The 22,003-nt window shown below is 38.1% G+C and overlaps 1 protein-coding gene across 3 annotated transcripts in view; it reads right to left on the bottom strand.

Moving 5' to 3' along the window:
* Positions 1-434: 434 nt before the first annotated feature.
* The window catches only part of ZEB1 (zinc finger E-box binding homeobox 1), a 209,868-nt gene continuing 188,299 nt past the window's right edge, over positions 435-22,003 (bottom strand). For all 3 annotated transcript variants that reach the window (XM_066386868.1, XM_066386870.1, XM_066386869.1), the window contains exons 5-9: positions 16,523-16,725; positions 13,055-13,160; positions 5,985-7,795; positions 3,105-3,285; positions 435-2,959 (exon numbers count right to left, since the gene is read on the bottom strand). In XM_066386868.1, the coding sequence (XP_066242965.1) occupies positions 2,340-2,959; positions 3,105-3,285; positions 5,985-7,795; positions 13,055-13,160; positions 16,523-16,725 (2,921 nt within the window). In that variant the 3' untranslated portion in view covers positions 435-2,339. The remainder of the gene's footprint in view (positions 2,960-3,104; positions 3,286-5,984; positions 7,796-13,054; positions 13,161-16,522; positions 16,726-22,003) is intronic.

Raw genomic sequence — 22,003 nt, 5'->3', positions numbered from 1 at the left:
TGTATAAATTATATTTTCATTCAAAGTTGCCCCTACTGGTGCTAGGCATCTGTGAGGCACTGGGGATGTGGGAGCAACTGGCAGCTGGTCCTGTCCTAGGGGGGTGATAAGAAAGGTACAAGGGGCTGTGGGAGTGCAGAAGAAAGGCAAGCTACACCCGGGCTTCCTGCCCGACCCAAAGGAGGAGACTGTTATGGGATCAACAGAAAAGGGTTTCCAGAAGAGAGAGCAACCTCCATGGATGGCCGTTAGTCATTATTCTGACCTCACCAGAAACAGCCCCAAGAAAATCCACAACCTACTAATGAATGTCTAAAACATTAGTTTGTTACTCAAACTGAGACCAAGATAAACCAAGGGCAAAATGACAATGTAAAACCCCATTACACAGAGTTAAAAAAAACTCTCAATAAGAATTAAAAGATGACAGCAGGTCAGGCTTGTTGATGCATTTTATTGTGAGATGGGAAGTCTGGTAAAAAACTAGAAAATGATCATGGTGTAACAAGGAACTTAAAAATGAAGAGTCAGATTTGTAACTTACATACATGAATACAGGAACAAATTGGCACAAAATGTTAAACATTGTTCCCAACACTGTTTATATCGGGTTCCCCTAACTTGGCTTACTAAGGAGATGAGTTGTATGGTTAGGCTAATCTCTTAATAAAACTGCAGAGCAGCATGCTATTAGTCACACAGTGAATTTCAAATTTTCAGAGTTTTATATTAAAAATTGGGTAAAGGTAAAATGACTTGATTGTAGTTGTAAAACTAATACATTCCCATTTAAATTCTGTTCTACAGTCCCAAGGCAAGTATAAATGTTAACATAACACTGTTAAATCAAATCTCAATGCAAGAGAACCAATTGCATCTCTACTTTAAATCTTATCAACTTTCCAAATTTTCATACTAAAATATATTATTGTATTAATACAAACTACAGTATTATACACTACACTGTGTAATAAATAAAGAAATATAAAAATAAGACACATAAATATAAAAGTTTTCTAAAACTAAAAGTACATATGTCAGTAAGAAGGGTATTAATACTGCCAGATTTGAAGACATACAGTACAAAAATGTTGTACAGATCTATAAACTAAAAGAAATAATACTGATAGGTAAAAATCAGCTAATGATGTTAATAAACTGGGTCCATAATAACTAACATTTGGAAACAGTTATGAGCCAAATAACAAATGGCATGTCCATGTCAGAAATGCAAGTAAATGGATAAAGCAGATTAGAAAATTTCCCTTTCATTTCTGTAGAGAAATTCTGAAAGTCAATTAACGTCAAATGAATACTGAGGAATTAAAGGATAAAGTGTCCCAGTGTTTCAGTTTCTTTGACAGAGTCAGTGGTTTTAACGTTTACTTTGGAATTTGAGAAAAGAAACAAATCCACAAATGCTAGTTATTGCAGGCCACGGGATGAGTGAAGGCGGGCAGAGCCTTGACAATACTGACAAATGGCACTTACAGCACACAGGTCTTGCTTAAGGCCAAAGGAGATACAAAGCTTCATATCAAATCCTTCATATTTGTTACCACATACTCAAACACAATTACAAACACTGATTCTGACTACTCTGCTGTCCTTACCAGTATTAACACGGGTAGTCCCTGCGATCAGAATGCAGTGACAACCTTCTGAACTCCATTTTAAACATGAGTAAGAAACTCCAGTTCTGTTCTTGGCTGCTCTCTTAAGGCTAACAACACACTTTAACTGAGAATACACTCTACTCTGACATCTAAATATTAGAAATGACTACCTTCGAGGTGGAATTTTTAAAAGGTAGTTAGCACAATTTGGAACTGCATAATACTTTTCTGTGAAGGGAATTTTGTAGTGCAGAAGTTCTCACATTAAAAAAAAACATAATAAAATACTGAAGCGGATTTACATATGTTTATCAATAAAAAATTATAAAATTTCTCCCAATTGTACAGCTTAAGAATAAACCAATATGATAATTAATACTGATAAATGAAGCAATGCCAGATGTTTAATCAATCAGCTTTCTTTAACCTGTTAAATCTTTGCTTTCTGAGTCATTATAGTTTTCTAATCTGCTTCATGTTACAAACTTTTTCCTAACTTTGAAAAACGCACAAAAAATTACTAGGTTGGAGGTTCAGGCACACCTGGATTTTTTTTTTGTTTTTTTCTTTTTTTTTTGTATTTTGTATTTTTCAAAATTTTTACTTTACACAGTAGTGAACAGAAATCACAGTATACAGGTTACTGTGTTTCCATGAAAAGCATGTATAATATAGAATAAACTTCATTACCAATTGGAATTTATTTGCCTTCTAGAAAAATTACTAGGCTTCATTCGTTTTTTCTTCCGACACTTGCTCACTATTCTCGCTCACTTTTTGTTCTAAGCCGCTGCCCCGCCTTCCAGCCCCACCATCCCTCATGGCGCTCTCAGTTTCTGCTCCTTCGCCCACATCCTCTGCCTCTTCTCCCTCCTCCTCCTCCTCCTCCTCCTCCTCCTCCTCCTCCTCCATCTCCACTTCCTCCTCCTCCTCCTCCTCACCCGCTTGTGGCTTTTCACATTCTTTTTCTTCTTGTAGTTCCTCCATCTCTTTATCCTCTTCCTCCTCTTCCTCCTTCTCGCTGTCTTCATCTTCCTCCCTCGTCAGGCTCTCCCTCTCATCGGAGTCGGCCGGGGAGGGAGAGGCCCTGGCCCCACGGCCCCTGCCCGGGACCCCGGCCCCGGCCTCTTCCGGCTCCGCGCTGTCCCGCTCCTCAGCCTCCCGCTTGCAGTAGGAGTATCGGTGGTTCATGTGCTGCGAGTAAGACCCGGAGTGGGAGAAGCGCTTCCCACATTTGTCACATTGGTAGGGCTTTTCCCCAGAATGTAACCGCATGTGCTCAATCAAGTGATGTTTGTGTTTAAACGCCTTTTTACAGATACCACATTCGTGGGGTCTTTTACCTGCATAAAAGGAAGACAGATATGAAATAGAATGGTGGTTTTAAGCAAATAAAATCCTCATTAAGCTTCTGGGGGGCACTCCAGGTTGTGAAAAGGGTTAGAGAAGAGATGCATTTTTAAAAAACTGTCAGGTTCATCAACATACCTGTGTGTTCATATTTATGTCTCAATAACGAACTACTCTTTTGGAATATCTTATCACACAAATCACAAGCATACATTCCATTTTCTGTCTTCCGCATCTTCTTCTTGGGTGGTGTAGAATCAGAGTCATTCTGATCCTCTACATTTGAAACTCCTTCTGAGCTAGTGTCTTGCCTTTCATCCTAACAGATAAAAAGGAATAAGAAAATTTAAATTTAAAAGGTAAGCAAGAGATATTAATGAAAGTATATATTAAAGGACGACTTTGATTTATACTTTCAACAACTTGACCAAAGCAAGCTCACTGCTCCGCACTGCACATGGGCTCTGCGCTGGGCTAGATGAGTGGGGCGGAGGCAGACAAGAGTGAGCTTGGGCAAGATAGTTGCAACCGTAACAAAAACATATGGTCAAATGGTGCTGAAAGGAAAGGTCCCCAAAGGAAAAAGTGTAAAATTTGTGAAAAAAACAAAATTTACTTAGCTCCCTGTAAATCATTACTTTATGAGAAATTTGCAGCAAGTTTAACTCATGAATATGGGATATAACCGATATCTAACTATATCCTTTACCTTCCTTTTTTCCTTAGGGTCTCACTAAGCAAAAATTGAGATTCTATTTTTTAAAAGTGGTCTTCAAATTGTATCTTCCAGAGCATCAGAGTCCTATGGACTAACCTCCATGGTCTCCTTGAAAAGAGAGAGTTTACGCTATCATGGTTCTAAGGAGCAAGAGGGAAAAACAGGGCAGGAGGATCTATGTTTTCAAATGAGAATACTTGTCTGTCAGAATGAATCTTCAGAATTTTAGTAGAATAAAAACATTTCAGGCACTCTCAGGGAGACACTTCAGGCAGGGGCCATCACGTAGGGAGGATAACCCTTCAGGGAGCCTACAGTGGAACTGGGTCCCCTGACAGCCTTGTGTCTTTTCTGAAGCCTTCTATTTTGTTGCTTCTAAACCCACAACTTTTCTAAAAGTTCAAAGGTTTCCCACAGCACTTATTCTGGCTTTGGAAGGGAGGAGAGTGCAGCCATCTGTCTGGGTCACTTCTGAGCTGCCAGCAGGTGCTAAGGAAGGCGAGTCCACCCTCAATTGTATCTGATCTAGTCATAACTGAGCAAAATGTTAGCGGTCCCCCCATTGTTATTCAAAGGCATGCACGATGTTCCACACACTAAAAACTTAGATGAATTCACTGGTCATGTGAAATTTTTCTCAATAGTCATCACAATTACAGAAAACCCAATTGGTAGCAATATTTAAGGGGGAAAAAGGCATAAAACACATTTGAACAGGATACTGTAATTATTTTAGCTGTGTACCTACTTATAGCAAATATTTGAATAAAGGAGCAAATCATTTGACTCAATCAAAAATTGATGGAAAAAATGGAGAGGCATCAAGGTTAGTCACAGAAAAGCCTGGCCAATGAGGCACACCACAATCACATAAAAAGTTTCTACCTAGAACGATCATAACTTTTGGGAGAAAGTTAAAAAGGATATGCATTTATTGATAAGACTGCACCAGATGTCATCTCTGTGTTTGGATTCAGACCCATTTTGGTGGTGGCAAGACAACTGGCTTTGGCATGATTTATGATTCCTTGGATTACACAAAGAAAAGTGAACCCAAGCAAACTTGCAAGACAGGGCCTGTACAAGGAAACCTCAGGGAAACAGCAAACGGAACACGAGAGCAGAATGCAGACAGTCGGGGGCGGGGGGGGGGGGGCGCTGCAGGGGCCAACCGGGTGCTGGCAAAGATGACAGAGACCGGACAGCAGAAGGAGTAAAGGTTCTTCAGTGACATTATCTCTGGTGACTGCAGATCTTTTATGAGAGAATTAATAAACTAAGAACTTTAAAAAATAAAAATATATTTCCTCAGATATATTAATTATGACTGAACCCTGTTTACGTTATAGCTCATAAAGTGATCCGTAAATTCACTAGATGAGTTCTTTGTATACTTAATTCTTGTTTAAAGCTTTTTATAAACAGAGGAGCTAACATAAAAAATGAGAGCTAAGTCTGCCTGGTGTGGAATGTCTGTGAGTCTGCCTAGTGTGGAATGTCTGTGAACGAGAACATGTTTTCATTTATTAATGATCATAATAAAGGCAGAAATTATCAAAAAAACAAATCCAACTAGTGAATATTCCAACATTTCTTTTCTGTCTCTAGCTTCAAATAGCCAAATCTTTGGCTGAGACTAAGCAATAGGTTTTCACAGCAGAATAACACTCTGAACTTCAGTCGATAACGATACCTTGGATTAGGAAACAGCTGAAGACATGATGCTACTACTAAGGTCAAAGCAAAAGTTCATCTATATTTACTTTTTACTTTTTTTAAATTTTTTTATTTTTATTTTTTTGTATTTTTCTGAAGCTGGAAACAGGGAGAGACAGTCAGACAGACTCCCGCATGTGCCCGACCGGGATCCACCTGGCATGCCCACCAGGGGGTGAAGCTCTGCCCACCAGGGGGCGATGCTCTGCCCCTCCCGGGCATCGCTCTGTTGTGACCAGAGCCACTCCAGCGCCTGGGGCAGAGGCAAGGAGCCATCCCCAGTGCCCAGGCCATCTTTGCTCCAATGGAGCCTCACTGCGGGAGGAGAAGAGAGAGACAGAGAGGAAGGAGAGGGGGAGGGGTGGAGAAGCAGATGGGCGCCTCTCCTGTGTGCCCTGGCCGGGAATTGAACCCGGGACTTCTGCACGCCAGGCCGATGCTCTACCACTGAGCCAACCGGCCAGGGCCTATATTTACTTTTTTAAAAATGGCAGTTTGTAGCAACCTGTTTGGCTCTGTAGAAATTCATTGAAATAAGTCAAGCTAGCATTTTACGAAACAGGTTTGGAATGGAAGCTTTTTACCTGATTTCCATTTGACTGGATCACCTTCAAGGGCGCTTCTTGGACTGCCGGGCTGACTGTAGCTGAGTATGTGTAAGCCACCTGGGGGATCAGAATAGCCTGCTTATTGGCAGCTAGTGCTCGCAAGCACGGAACACTGTTCTGGTCGGCAATGGCCACGATCGTGGGTAACTGGGCAGTGACTGTAGGTATAGCAATATTTATGGGGTTGGCACTTGGTGGGATTACATTTACAACTGGTTCTGAGTCTGTAACACAACTGTCCTTTTGTGGCTCCTTTTTTGCACAAGACAAGTTCAAGGGTTCTTCCTGGACAGAATAAACACTGTTCTGGTAAACACTAGTGATAGTTGACCTTTCCAATAATTCTCCCTGTTGCTTTGGTAGTGAAAGATCAAGAGGTTCTACTTGTGGCTCTTCCTGTGCACCTTCTGCTGTGTACAAGTAACCCTGTGTATTTCTGGATGAAGAAAGGTTTAGAGGTGATGGGGAGGATGTAATACTTCTGGAACCATTGACGGATGATCCCACTGGTAAAACTGGAGAGTTAGTGATCTTCAGAGGACTTTGTAGATTTCCTGTGTTGTCCTGGGATTCGTTTACATTTGTAGACTGAAGCTGATCATTGTTCTTTGCCGAGATACTTACTTTTCCTGCTTCGGGAGAAGATGGTTCAGAAGACTGCACTGAAATCTGTCCGGCTTGCATCTTTTCAAACCACTTTTTTACGACATCCAGGGGTAGGTTTACTGAATCAGCAATCTTTGAGAGCTCTTCTGCACTTGGTTGTGCATTCAAAGCATAATATGCTTTTAGAAGAGACAAGAGGTTCTTCAATGGTGGCTGACTGGGAGACAAATTGCCATCTCCAGGCCCTGATGAAGCAGAGGACTCAGGCTTCTCAGCCTCCAGGGCAGGGAGTAGAGGGGGCTGGGCAGGCTGCTTCAGGTTATAGTGCTTTAGCTCTGGAAGTGCACTGATATCTCCTGGACAGTCGTCACACAGAAGGCAAGTGCTGTCGTTCACTCCTTCCTCGAAACTTTTGTCCCTCTCAGATTTAACAGTAAGATCTTCTGGTAACTTTTCACTTTTGCAACTGTTTGTTGGGACTGGATTTTCTTTTTTTAAATTTTGAGGAACAACTTGAAGTTGGCTAGGTTGCTCAAGACTATAGTTAATGATAATTTTGGTTGTTCCATCTTGATCAACCAAAGGAAGACTGATGGCTGAAATAACAGAATGGCCACCTTGCTGTATGGATGAAGCACTGATTGTTTCCTGTTCTTTGGATGCAAGGTTGGCTTGATTATTCTCCAAAACTTGCCTTATTACATTACCATCTACAGCCACTTTAAGTACATTCTGAATATCACTTAAATTGATACTTATGGGAGACACCAAACCAACTGTTGGCAGAACAACAGCTTGCACCACACCCTGAGGAGAACTGGTTGCCTGTAAGGGGCCACCACCACTGAAAACCCCGTTTTGCAAAGGGGTTGAACAGTTGATTCCTGAAGCAACCACTATGGGTTTGAATTCATAATCCACAGGTTCAGTTTTAATTTGGTTTACAGAAAGTTGTTCTTGAAGGGGTTTATTCTCTATCTTCTGCCGTATCTGTGGCCGCGTGGGGCTGCCTGGTGATGCGGAGAGAGATGGTGAGGAACACTGAGATGTCTTGAGTCCTGTTCGTGGTCGCCCGTTCACAGGCATCAGGCTGATACATTTCTTACTGCTTATGTGTGAGCTATAGGAACCAGAATGGGAAAAACGTTTCTTGCAGTTTGGGCACTCATATGGCTTCTCTCCTAAACAACAACAAAAATATATATTTATACATTTTTATGTATCTACATTTTCCATAAAACAAACAATATCAATTTAAAAAGGGATTGCCATGTATATTTGTGGTACAGTTTTATTTAGAATCATAATTTTAAGTTCAAAACCTATATAATCTGTACTACAATTGGTAACCACAATAAGGGCGTCTTCTCTGCATATATGTGTTATATTTCTGCTAACTTTTAAAACTTCAAATCATTCTCAGATATCCAAAATATAATACACCCTGCTCTTCCAAGTATTTTTTTTCTTATCCTGTTTCACCAATGTATGAAATTGTCTATACTTCAATCTTCTTAACCACCTGTAGGAGAAAATAATATTAGAGGAAAAAAATAAGTGAACTGTTCTGAAAAACTTAACAAGTCTGAATATCTCTGACTGAATCATATACATATCTCTTTCCCATATCTTTAGAGTTTTTTTGAAAAGACCTTTCTCAAAGAGAATAAAACTTTAAGTATAAGATACTTCTATAACTGGGATGTATGTATGCCCAGAGACATAAGGCAATGTTCTAGTGGAAATGCAAAGTACCTTGGAGTTTCAATTTTAGTGACGTGATTATGGTAACTTAAAGTATTATTTTTATATTAAAACAGATTATACATTGTTGCACAAATGCATCATCTGTGTGAACTGTTAGGAAGAAAGCACAATGTCAAAGAAGCTTCTTGCTTATAGAGGCCTCCCTTCAAGTTTCTGCCCTAAACCCCCTAGGGCACAAGGCATCACCCTCCTGCCATGAGGGATACTATGGTAGAGAACAACGAGAAGCACTGAGCTAAACGGAATATTTCATGCCACTCTAATTCTCCACGTTTTAATCTACAGTTATAGTTCATTACTTTATAAGTTACAGGTTATTGGTGGAGAGTGTGAGAAACAAGATGGACACTTGCAGGTTTGTTTGCCATTTATCCCTCGCACCTACTACAGAACAGGTCACAAAGATGCATACTAAACCTTTTTTTAGGTTAATGAATGGGTAATTATAGAACTATGAAATGTAACGATATTGATTTCTCCACCCAATATCAAAATAAAGCTTTCTTTCCCCCTTTCTTTTTAAGAATGAAGATTAACTAAAATTAAGAGCATTAAAATAAAAGCATACACTGAGAAATCAATGTAAGTTCTCTTAGTTATGTAACTTCAATGTTGTCAAGTTTTTAAAAAGTGAGTTTTGTTTTCTCATAAATTAGATTACTTGAAGAATCAGAGATTGGGAATTGGAAGCAAGTAAGAAGTCCCCTAGTCCAGCCTTCTTTTCAATGATCTGATATCAACCCTGACACTGGCTAGCTTCTGAGAGACTCCCGTATTAAGAGGAGGTCATCACTGTTGGGCAACACTATGAAGATGGTCTAGTTCGGTCCTGCTAAGGGAAATGGATCTGTGTTCAGATCCTAGGTCTGTCACATACTGTTTCCTTCACCTTTCCATGACTCGGTGTTCTGGTGTGTAAATAAATGCAGCTACACCCTCACTGGCTTGTTACAGCAGTTATATGAGATAATACAGCAAAACTCAGTGTGTTCTTGGTAAATGTTAGTGACTCTTAAAAAGCATTTCTGAGAAGGTACAGATTCAGTTGGCTTGGTATAACGCTGATTTACTTCCTGTGCTAGTTTGGCCTTCTGATGCCCCAGAGAACAAGCCTGACTTCCACACAGAAGAAGAATTGTTCCGTGCATCCCTAAACTAATCTCGGGTAGGTTAAACCTTGCAGGCCCTTCAAACCCTCATGGGACATGGCTTTCAGAACCCTCGCCTGCTTGTTAACTCCCCTCTGGAAATTCGCTGCCCATTTATCACTATCTTCCCAACAGAATGCCTAAAAGGTGATTCAGTACTCAAAATGCATCAGATAAAAATTTCTAGGAGTGGTAAAACAAGTGACACAGTCTCATATTCTATTTTAACATTTTTAATACTTTCATAACATTTTTTAGATAAGCTACATGTTTGTTCTCTTATTTTCTTGATTCTTTGCTCATTAGGAAAATAGGCAGCTGTAATGTCGTTTATCTTATCTTCACAGACAGGGAGGTAGGAAGCACAATTGGTAAGGCAATGGCTTTGGAGTCAGGATGGCTACAGCTTTGCCATACATTAGATGAGTGAGACAATGGCCAAGTTAACTAAGCTCTGTCAGACTCCATTGCTCTCATTTGTGTAAAAAGGAGGAGGTAGGAATATATGCCTCACAGGGTTAATAAGAGGATTCTCAGTTAATGCACATAAGTAGCTAGAATGTGGCTCTACAGAGTTAAGTGTTCAATATGTGCTATTATCATTATTGTTATTATTGGGAATTACTCTAGTATTTTATTGCTGCAAAGAAAGTCAACAATAATTCTAAAGCCAAAGTCACTATGTTTGTTAGAAAACTCCTACTTTCTTAACTTCACAGCTTTATGGTACATAACTAACATATATTACTTAATTCATCTATTTAGGTTAGTGTTTGTAACTACTAAATCCTGGAGGTGATATCAGTAAGTTGCCCTGCTCAAAGATAGATGGACTATAAATACTCTGTTTTTGTAATGGCTGAGGTGAGTGTTTGGTTACATACCATGTAAAATTTTTCCAGGCTACAATTACTATATGGCCATGGAACTACTGTTTTCTGGGGAGTGCAGGTGCTACTCTGTCTCACCTCTGAGTGGACATGTGGTGGCCTCCATTCATCACAGCTCAATTCCCACATGCAGAATTCAAGTGATAACTGACACATGGCTCTGCAGCAGGCTCATTTATGGGCATCAGAAGAAAGCAATGATCAGTGTAATTTTAGGGTGTATAACTGAGGACCTTGATCTTTAATAACTTTTAAAAAAATTGAACTGAGAAAAAAAATTACACAGGTTTACTAAAGGACATGCAGTTGTCCACTATTAGATACTTTAACCAGTGCTTTTAACACTATCTGTGGTGAAGAAATGCTTTTCCTTTAATTCTGTTTTAAATTTCCAAACTACCATGGACTTGTATCTGTAAAACAAAATGGAATTATTACTGCACTGTCTTGACATGTAACATTTTCTAAATGCTTCCTCTTAATTTGTATATTTAAAGAACTGGTAACAACTAGCTTGCAGACAGCGACCAGTCCTGGGGACCAGTCCCCAAGTGCCCCTCCTAGACATCTTCCCTGGGTGGTAGGTGGGGACAGGCCATTAGAAATCTGTAGACTTGGATTGTCAAGTGGCCACCTGGAGAAATGTTTTTTCCTAATTGCAGTTTGGTGAAATATCAATGGACTCTGTTTAAGAATCTTATTTTAAAAGAAAACCCTATCAAATTCTCTACTGTATTATGTTATTGAGGATGATATAAATTGTGTTTTGCTCTTCCTTCTTTATGATACTTCAAGAAACAAGTTTATCTATAGACTTAGTACCAGGAATAGGTGTCCTTTTTCTAGCAACAGATGCCTTTATCACTGACACTGGTCTTGGTTACTGACTGCAATTTTCTTACTTCCTAAACTGTAGAGTCTAATTTGTGGTCTACATCTAGGATATGCAAGGGATTTCATAGCATTCTCCCCCCCCCACCCACACACACACACATTTCATGTCAGTTTTACTTTACTAACTTTATTTTCCTTATGTATTTTAAATTAAAATTTCTTGCCGTATTAAAGGCATACAAGCCTCATACTAAGTAACATTGAGAACAAGACAGGTATAAACATGTAGTGACACTGCTAAATTTGCATTAGCACTTTAAGCAGCAGTGGCACACTGCAAGTTAGATGGGGAAGCCTCTTGGCCATTCAAACTCCTAAAATTCCTCTGTAGGTACTGCAGACGGCATGTCCTTACTTACTACTTCACTGAGACTGATTGTTGAATATAAATGCAGGGTTCTGTGATGAAATATCAACTTGCTTCTAGATCTGCATTGTAACCTTTGGTATAAGCCACGCCTCCAAACTTTGTATTCTCTATAGATCTGCTTGGTTCTGCTACACAACTGCCGCAGGACCATGTGACATTCACTTTGTACGGGAATCTTACTCTGAGCTTTATTCTTCCTGTACCCCATTTCAACGTGTCAAAAAAGATCCCCCAAATTAGCTGTCACTCTATCAACATCTTTGAATCATCGCTGGTAGGAAGGAAGGTTATTAAAAATATACTGATGAAAACTAGAGCTAAGAAATAGAGCCCTGTGGCAGGCTGCAAAGGACAGCCTCTGTGTTCCGGAAGCATTCAGGTATGGAAATAAATAAATGTTTTTGCAAGAATTTTGTTTGAGCATTTTTAAGAGATAGCTTTAACATTATTTAGCCCTCAATGAGCAATACAGTAAAGCTTCCAGAACCTCTGAAGTCCCACAGTAAAATACAGGTATTACAAACCACCCTCACCAAGCCATCCAACTATACTGTTTCTGTGAAATAATATGTTTGTAAATGTGAATGCTAATACAATAATTTCCACAAAATAAGAAATGTGTAGATACAATTTCCCAATGATTAACTAATAATGTTTTAATTAAAATTGTTTAAGTCTAAAATGGCATATCATACTTAACAGGAAATGAACAGAGTTCGCAGTGCAATGTGGTGCTAGGTTTTCTTAATAGCCTCTAAGCAGAGCCTCAGAAGAAATGCAAATATGGTTATCTTTGTTTTTGTGTTTCTAAAAGAGACATAATATCCTCGCCATATGATATTATTCTTTCTCTGGGTATTGGTTTGGAAATGATGCGGGCTGGAAAGGTGACTGCTGCGGAGGCCACTCCCTTCCAGGTCTCTACCCGCGGCTGCTCCACTGGGTGCTGCCGCCTGCGACCCGCCCCTCAGCAGCGCCTCCCACCTGCAGTGCGTTTCCACCGCTCCCTGTAAGCAGTTTCATCTCCTCATTTCCTCGAGCAAACTGTACCTCTATACCCTTTTTCATTATCTTGTTAACTGTGCCAGAGAGGCCATAAAATTAATGTTCAAGTTGTTTTAGGTTGTATTTCTTGTTAAGACGTTTTATTCTGCCAAGGAAATTTTATGTGTCTTATTATATTTACCTGATGATATACTTTAGTAAGATTAAAACACCAATAAAATACAATTTATAGACAAAAAAATTTCTCCAGATTCATTTATATCCTAAAAGAAAAGCAAGGCGTTTCTAATCATGTGTGAAGATCAAATGTTATATTTATTTCCATGTATGCTGTAATATTCAAAGTGTAGAAAGATAAATATTTACCACTGTGGATTCTTAAGTGCTCTTTTAGATGGTGTTTGTATTTGAAAGCTTTTCCACATTCAGTGCACTTGAATTTACGATTACCCCCCGTCTGCGTCACATGTCTCTGTAAGAAAGAATTGGTATTTTATTTATAAAGCAAAAAAAGCTTTAGACATAAAGAACATTCAATCTGCTAAAGGTAATGTTTTGGTGATTATTGTGTTTCTTAAAGACCTCTAATTATTGCAGTCACAAAAACCTAACACTTGAAACATTACCAAAAAGGAGGGTGATAGTGGAACAAAATTTTGACATAGAGAAAAATCTCCACTTTATAATTTAATGTATCAGAATACTTTATTAAGCAATATAGTATTTAACAAAAATAATATATACTTTACTAGAAACTGGAGATAATCTCATTTACACTCTCATTTATAGATAAAGAAATCAAGATCAAGAACATTCAGTCATCTGTCTAGAGCAGTTACTCAATAGGAGGCCAGGCCTACTGAAAAGTAGAAGAGGCCAGCCTTTTCAAATATTTTATCCTGTCTCTTACAATGCTTTGCATTTCTAAAAATTGCATTCTAATAAATTTAAAAAATACTTCCATTTTTTTTTCTTTTTATGGAATTTATTCAGGTGACACTGGCTAACAAAATGATATGAATGGACAGTTCTACAGCACATCATCTATACTCTGTACTGTGTGTTCCTCCCCGAGTCAAGTCTCCTTCCATCACCATTATCCCCCTATAATCTCCTCCAACACCTGTCTTTTCCAGCCAGATATAAATTACTATAATGACTTTTTGTGTCATTTATCAAATCTTCACTATTATATACTACTTAAATTGAATTGAACAAAATCTTGCTTATAAATCTCCACAGGACTCCCACCTCCTGGAATACAGCCCGGAGTCCACAGGCTTACTCCTCACCAGCACTCTGGGGGTCCTGCCTTGGTCATTCAGTGAGTCAGTTTTGCACACATGATGCTCTTCTCTCTCTCCTTGCCTCAGTTTATGCTATTCCTTATTTCTTGGCTATGTTTCCCTTTCATTATGACTTTTAATATTTTACCTGTTTTTCAAAGGCTTATCTCAAGACTACCCACCTCATGCTCAGCCCAACTGGAATCTCCCTCCTTGTCTTTCATGTGGGAAGGAAAGAGAATATGCACTTACTGTGTGTCAGGCCCTATTTTATCCAAATCCCTGCTTTAAAAATCAAATCTCTGGTGACAATCCCTAAATCTGTACCTTTAAACCTCTCCCCTCAACACCAGACTCATTGCCAATTGCTTCACCAATACTCCTTGATATTGCAAAGTGACAGGCATCTGCTAACATGACTAACACTAAACTCAGTTTCTCTCCTGAAAGTCAGCAACACTTCTAGTGTTTCCTATTTTCATGAGTAACACCGTCCTTTACTGGATTATTCCTTAGGCCCTGAACTTTGGAGTGACTCTTTTTCTTACATCCTTACCCATTCCATCAGCAAGCCTTCTGAATACATTCTGAACCAGTATTTATCCTTTGGTGATGTCTGTCACCATTACTGAGTTTAAAGCCGCTGACCACCTCTGGCCTGAATTACAGCAATAGCCTCTTAAGTGGTCTCCCTGCTTCCATTTTTGTCTCTCTTAACCTAGCCTGTACCCAAAAGTGTTCTCTTAAAAATAATAAAAAAAAAGTTGAAATCCAATGTCCTTCTAAGGCTTCCTTACTGCACTTTGGAATAGATCAAATCTTTATCACGGCTTACACAAGGACCTACATCATCTGTTCCCCACAGCTCCCCGGCCTGCCCTTCTTTCTCCCCTTCATTCTCACTGGTCTCCTGGCTGTTGCCTGGTGATACTGGGCAGGGTTCTGCTGCAAGGTCTTGCCACGCTTCAGTCTGTCCCTTTGAGTACAGTGCCTTCCCCAGTCATTCTATAACTTTCTTCAGTTCACTCCGGTCTGGCCAGACTGCATGTCCTCAGAAAGGTCCTCTACCCTTTCAACAAATAGCAGTGTTCATCATTTTCTATCCTCTCACCCTACTTGTCTTCATACTACCTGTTTTTATGTTTTATATCACCTACTAATACAGTGTTGTATAAATGAAAAATACAATAATTAATAAACAATAACAAGAATAAACTGTTTTGTATGCTCACAACTGTAAACCTACTTGCCCCATCCCGTACTTGCCCCCACTGTCAGGGACTTCGCTGGTCTTTTTTATTATTCTGCCTTCAACACCTACAACAGGGCCTGACACATGACAGAAACTCAAATAGCTGTTGACTGAATAAATGAATAAAACATGGAAACGCTTACCTTTAAGTTGTGGAATGATTTTCAAGGCCAGCAAGCTACACAGCCTACTCTTTGGTTTGCTGCCTCATCACCTAAATTGTTTCCGAGCCCTCACAATAATAGTTCCTCACTTGACTGCTCTCACATTGATCACATCTCCTTTTTTACCTTAATCTGACCACACACTTCATATAGCAAACCTGCTACCTTGCACCCATCAGAAAATTCATCATGCAGAGTGTTTCATGCCCATCAGAGAGCTCCTGGTTTGCTTTCACAATAGCAGCTCCTGTTCTCACCATCAGCTTCACCTGACCCTGGAGACCCTTTCCTTCCACAGGGGCCCATGGTTGAGGGATGATATGGGGGCAACGGGTGCGGGACAGATCTACTTCCCAAACATCATGTGAATAGGCTCTTTTCCCAAGGCCTGTCTATATCATGGTCCCATCAGGACTCTAAGATGTAAAGAGCACCTGTCTTCCTTGTCCCCAGTGGGACTAACAGTAGGGAAGATGGTAAGCAGATGGTGTCCGTCTTCCGCAGTTCCTTCTCTGCATGTTTCCTCCTTTTGGCACTCTGTCCCACTTCAAGGCTCCTTCAGAGACTTAACCATTAGCCTACTGACGACCATCTTGGTCCTGCAGTCCCTGATTTGCCAGTGCCCAACCCCCAGTCTTACTTACTTTTCAGAATAAAAATGCATTAGAATCTAAATTTTAGATTCTTAAAGGAGGCTATAATAATGCTATAGTTTATACTGAGAATAGTCACTTGTTCACAAAATAATGAAACTTTATTATGCTTTGATTTTCTTTTACATTTGGTCAGTAAGTAGTAAGTCATGTGGTTTATGTAACAAATATTTTCCTATCCTGAACATTTTAGTACAATGCATTATGAAATCCAGTTCTAAACTTAAGAGAAATATTTATTACTGTATAAAAAAATAATTAAATTAAGATGAAAGATCTTTTTTGAAAAAGAACCTTTGATTTTTAACTCAGAAAGGACCAGATAAATCAAATAAATAACTGATTTCACTTTCATAAGGCTGCAGACAAGATGCTTTATAGTACATCTTTTTAGCTTTTAAGTATATTAAACCTCTTGCCTTCTACGAGGGACAAATTCTTAAAATCCGGAGAGCGAGTTAATCGATCATTTCACTTACTTGTTCTCGTCCTGATTTATGTGATGTCATGTGACGTTCTAGCTGGGTTCTGTATGCAAAGGTATAACTGCACAGGGAGCAACTAAAGTTATCTTCATTTTTTTCATGGCGGTATTTAATGTGTTCTTTCAGAGAGGTAAAGCGTTTATAGCCTCTATCACAATACGGGCAGGTGAGTAACTGGGAAAATGCATCTGGTGTTCCTGTAAAAGAAAGACCACATAATTTTGAATTTAAAAAATTTAAAAAAAGGTAAATTATATAATTGTCTAATCACTATGCTGTATACTTGAAACTCATATAAAATAATACTGAATGTCAACTGTAATAGACTAGTAAAATTTAAAAAATTCAAAAATATTACCAAAGCTACTTTTGAGTCCTTCCATATGCTATGTGGCAGGTATTAGGCTGCCTAGTTATATTATATACAATATTTGATACATTGTATTATATCAAAACAATACAATGATACTCGTCTATACATTATAAAAATAAAAATGTGAGGCTCAGAAAGATTAAATAACTTAAAAGTCACATAGCCAGTAAATAATGAAGTCAGGATTCAAATGTGTGCTGTCTGACTTTAAGATCTCATATATTTTTCACTAACCCCAATTATTTTCTTCTTTTATATGGTCAATTAGACAAAGAAAACAAAAATAAAATTAGAATGTAGATTATATTGGTAAATGTATACATATTAATGGACTTGTATACCACAATAAACTCTTTCTGCAGGCAACAATGTCATCATGATTTACTTAGTGTTCATTCTTTCAAATTTGAAGATGACATTAGTTACTGTCATCTCAGAGTAAGTAGTACATACATAGTTGGACTATCTTTCTAAGACTTGTCCCGGGTAGGTGGCCACATGACCAAGTTCAGACCAAAAGAAGGCACATTATTGGGGGGAGTGGCACAGAAATGGGAGCCAGATTCAAACTTGGACATACAGACCATTCACGCATCATTATTCTTGTTCTTTTTTCTACTGAAACACACTGACACATTTTCTGTATTTTTATATGGAAGAATATAGGATAGCTTTCAGAAGATGAAGGCATTCTGAATAAATTGGGGTTCACTGAATGAACTGTATGTGATTTTGGAATCATGTAGCCTTACAATCCTAAAATGTAATAATAGTACTCTGTCAATTAATATTATTTAACTAGGGGTAGTTTTTCATATTTGATTTATTTTTTCAAAGAAATAAATTCCTAAGTGAATCTATTGTAAATGTAATCTCTACTTTCATTTTTGAAGAAATAATTTTTATAGAAAAACAGACTATCAAGAAAAATTTCATAACAACCTCCAATGCTCCATAAACTTCTATTACTTTTACTGAAATTCAAGTTTACTGTATTTCCTCATGTATAAGACACACCTTAATTTTGGGGTGTGAAATTTGGAAAAAAAATGTATTACATAAAGTTATTGAACTCAAGTTTTATTCATCATAAAATTCATACAACTCCTCATCATTGTCAAAACTCCCATCCATTAGCTTGTCTTTATCTGTGTCTGATGACGAATCACTGTCTTCAACAATGAGCACAAAAGCAAGCTCAAAAAAGCAGGAAATGCAAGTAAAAAAAACTTACAACCACTGTATAAAACTCACCCAGTTTTTAGACTACAAATTTTTTGAAAGAGTGTGAGGCTTATACATGGGAAATGTGGTACATAAATTTCATGTCTTGCTCAAGGACCAGCCTGCAAATAATGGACTGAGCAACTAACTCTACACAGCTAGGTAAATATGCTAAAATATGTATCAAAATATGAATGTGAATATTTTATTCAAATACTAAAAATCAAACAACCAAAACTCCTGAAGATTAGGATGGCATCTTTTGTTAACAAGGCACCCGGAACTAGAGAGTTTTCTGTAGGTGATGACTCTAACATGACTCACTTCTTTGGAGACTAGATTTGCTGCATGAGGAAATTTTTTTGGAAATCATGTTTTGTCTAGTATAAATTTCCTGTTTGTACAGGCAGGTGGGAAGTCAACATTTGACACACTCTCCTTGCCAGACTGCCTTTTTCATCCTATTAGTTTAGCTGCTTACAATGGCAAAAGTCAGAGTTCACCAGTGCAGGTGTTCACTATTGGCCCCACAATCACAATATGATTTCCTTCACTCAGCCTGCTTGTACCCCACAGTGTTATAGAGCTGTCTGCTCTCTTTATTTTCTATTTTAATTTTTGTCTTCATAATTAATGCCTCCAATTAATAAAATATTAATAATTTTATAAAAATGACAGTTGCTTACATTTCAACAGCAAGTTATTATTTTCATAAATCAGTATCTATTGAATTGTCTCAGACACAAGATCTGAATTTATTCTTTTAGGTCACTAGCATATAACAATGAAAAGTAAGTCTGAATCTCTGACATTATAAACAAGTTATAGAATGCAGTTTTAAAAATTTAAGTGAACCTTTCTGTTTCCATTTTTAAAAAAGACTGATTTTTGTCTGATCTGTGGTGGCGCAGTAGATAAAGCATCGACCTGGAATGCTGAGGTCACTGGTTTGAAACCCCGGGTTTGCCCGGTCAAGGCACATATGAGAGTTGATGCTTCCTGTTCCTCCCCGCCCTCCCTTTCTCTCTTTCCTCTCTCTAAAATCAATAAATAAAATCTTAAAAGTATATAGTTCTTCTAAAAATTACTTTTTAGCAGTAAAGGCTTTTCATGTAAGGAAAAATATTTCTTAGAATTCCTTTAACAAACTTAAGGCGCAATTCAATATAGCCAAAAATACAACCTATCTGATCACTTTTTAAATTTCCTATAATTTATATATCTGAGTCCATTAATATGCTTATTTAAAACCTTAAAAAATGTTTTGTATCCTCCTCTTTCTTTGATAGGTAGCATATAACACTTCAAACTGAGAGCTTTACTTGATGTAAAACTTTTGAAAAATCTTGATCTGTTTCCCACTAATCTAGAATCTGTGCTAATTCAATCTACTGGAGTAAAGTTGGCTGGTTCAAATTTAGGAAGTGCAGGGAGGGCACATTTAATCTCCTAAAGCTTAAAAAATTTAGGAGTTTCTAAAGATAACAGCTTTTTTACATTTAAACAGATGTTACTGGTGTGACAGAATATCTACTGTGAAATACTTTATTAGCAGTATATAAATTATATTATATACCTGAACGTAAGGAATACCTGAATCAAATACATATTCTATAATTTAAACATTTTTACAAGATCAGAATGGTGAGGGCCCCAAGTTTTTGGGATTTTAATATGTTGATTTATAACAATGAACTTGACAAAGATTAATCTTATTTGACCTAGGCAATGGAATATTTCTCTAGTTTTCATTGTTTCCTTTCACTGAAGTCTTCTGAAAACATTTTTGTTACATAAAAATTTTACATATATACATATTGTATTTAAAATTTTCTATTTCTATTTCATATTTATTTTAACTATTTGCTTCTACAGGTCAAATACTAATACATATTCTTTAATAAAAAACAACAACAACCAAGAAATGAAAGTAAAAACAGTAGAGCATTATAGGATTATAGTGCCAATAACTACTGACTCTCCAAATATGCAGCAAGGTCATCAGAACACTAATCAGTAAGCTGAAATGCAGTGTCCTTAGGGGCACTAATCTACAGTGTCCATAAATGTGACCTTTTGGTACACTGGAAGAAACAGTTTTGGAGTACCCTACTCCTGCCTTCCTCTGTCACTGATTTAGTTGCAGAAAATCTATTTATTCTGGCATGAAATTTCTGTTTCTTCTCTTTTTCATAGCTGATGCCTGATTTAAGGAAGATACAACTGGCTCTTTTCAATGGGATCTATTTTGTTTCTCTACCATTTTTCTCAATTCCTTTCAAAATTTAAGTTTATTGATACAATACCATTAACATCAGCACCAAAATGTTGAAATATTTAGGTATAAATCTAACAAAACATGTATGAGGTTTATATGAGGAAAACTAAAAAACTGATGAAAAAAATCAAAGAACTAAATAAATGGAGAGAGATTTCATTTTCATGGATAAAGAGACTCATATTGTCAACATGTGAGTTCTTCCTAACTTGATCTACAGACTCAGTGCAATCCCAATAAATATCTTAGAGAGTTGTTTTATGGCTATTTACAAAGATTCTGAAGTTTATATGGTGAATCAAAAGACCCAGAATAGCAATCACAATACTGAAGAAGAACAAAGCCAGAGGACTGACACTATCCAACTTACTATAAAGTTATAGTAATCAAGACAGTGTGGTCTAGACAAAGGGACCAGTGAAACAGAACAGAGAGCCCAGAACTAGATCCCTGTAAATACTGTCAACTGATCTTTGATAAAGGGGCAAAGGCAATACGATACAGCAAAAAACAGTCTTCTCAACACTGGTAATAGAACTGAACATCCTCATGTAGAATAAAAGAATCTAGACACAGACCTTGACACCATTCATAAGACTGACCTCAAAATGGATCACGGACCTAATTGTAAAATATAAAATTATGAGATGCCTAAAAAAATAACAGAAGAAAACCTATGTGACCTTGGGTATGGTTCATGTCTTTTTGGATACAACACCAAAGGCACAATTAATAAAAGAAGTAACTGAAGCCCTGGTTGGTTGGCTCAGTGGTAGAGCATCGGCTTGGCGTGCGGGAGTCCCAGGTTCGATTCCCAGCCAGGGCACACAGGAGAAGTGCCCATCTGCTTTTCCACTCCTCCCCCTCTCCTTCCTCTCTGTCTCTCTCTTTCCCTCCCGCAGCCAAGGCTCCACTGGAGCAAAGTTGGCCAGGTGCTGAAGATGGCTCCATGGCCTCTGCCTCAGGCACTAGAATGGCTCTGGTTGCAACAGAGCGACGCCCCAGATGGGCAGAGCATCGCCCCCTGGTGGGCATGCCGGGTGGATCCCGGTCGGGTGCATGCAGGAGTCTGTCTGACTGCCTCCCTGTTTCCAACTTCAGAAAAAATACAAAAAAAAAAAAAAAAAAAAAGTAACTGATAAGCTACTTCTCATTAGGAATCCTTCTGCTCTAAGATAATAGCAAAAGAATTCAAAGAGAAGCCACAGACTGGGAAACATATTTGCAAAAGGCACATCCTGAAAAAGGATTGTTATCAAAAATATACAAAGAACTCTTAAAACTCAACAATAAAAAATCAATTAACTCAATTAAAAGTGGGCCAAAGACCTTAGGAGACAGCTTACCAAAGAAGATATACAGATGGCAGATAGGTATGAAAAGATATTCCATATCATATGTCATTAGGGAAATGCAAATTAAAACAAGAAACCACTATACACCTATTAGAACAGCCAAATTCTGGAACACTGACAACACCATACACTGGTGAGGATGGGAAGGAACAGAGCTCTCATTCTTTGCTGGTAGGAATGCAAATTGGTGCAGCCACTTTGGAAGACAGATTGGCAGTTTCTTATAAAACTGAGCATAGTCTTAC

Source organism: Saccopteryx leptura, chromosome 5 (assembly GCF_036850995.1).
Source record: "Saccopteryx leptura isolate mSacLep1 chromosome 5, mSacLep1_pri_phased_curated, whole genome shotgun sequence".
Classification (NCBI taxonomy): domain Eukaryota; kingdom Metazoa; phylum Chordata; class Mammalia; order Chiroptera; family Emballonuridae; genus Saccopteryx; species Saccopteryx leptura.
The sequence above is the reverse complement of the archived record's forward strand: the minus strand, read 5'-3'. Positions and strand labels throughout refer to the sequence as shown.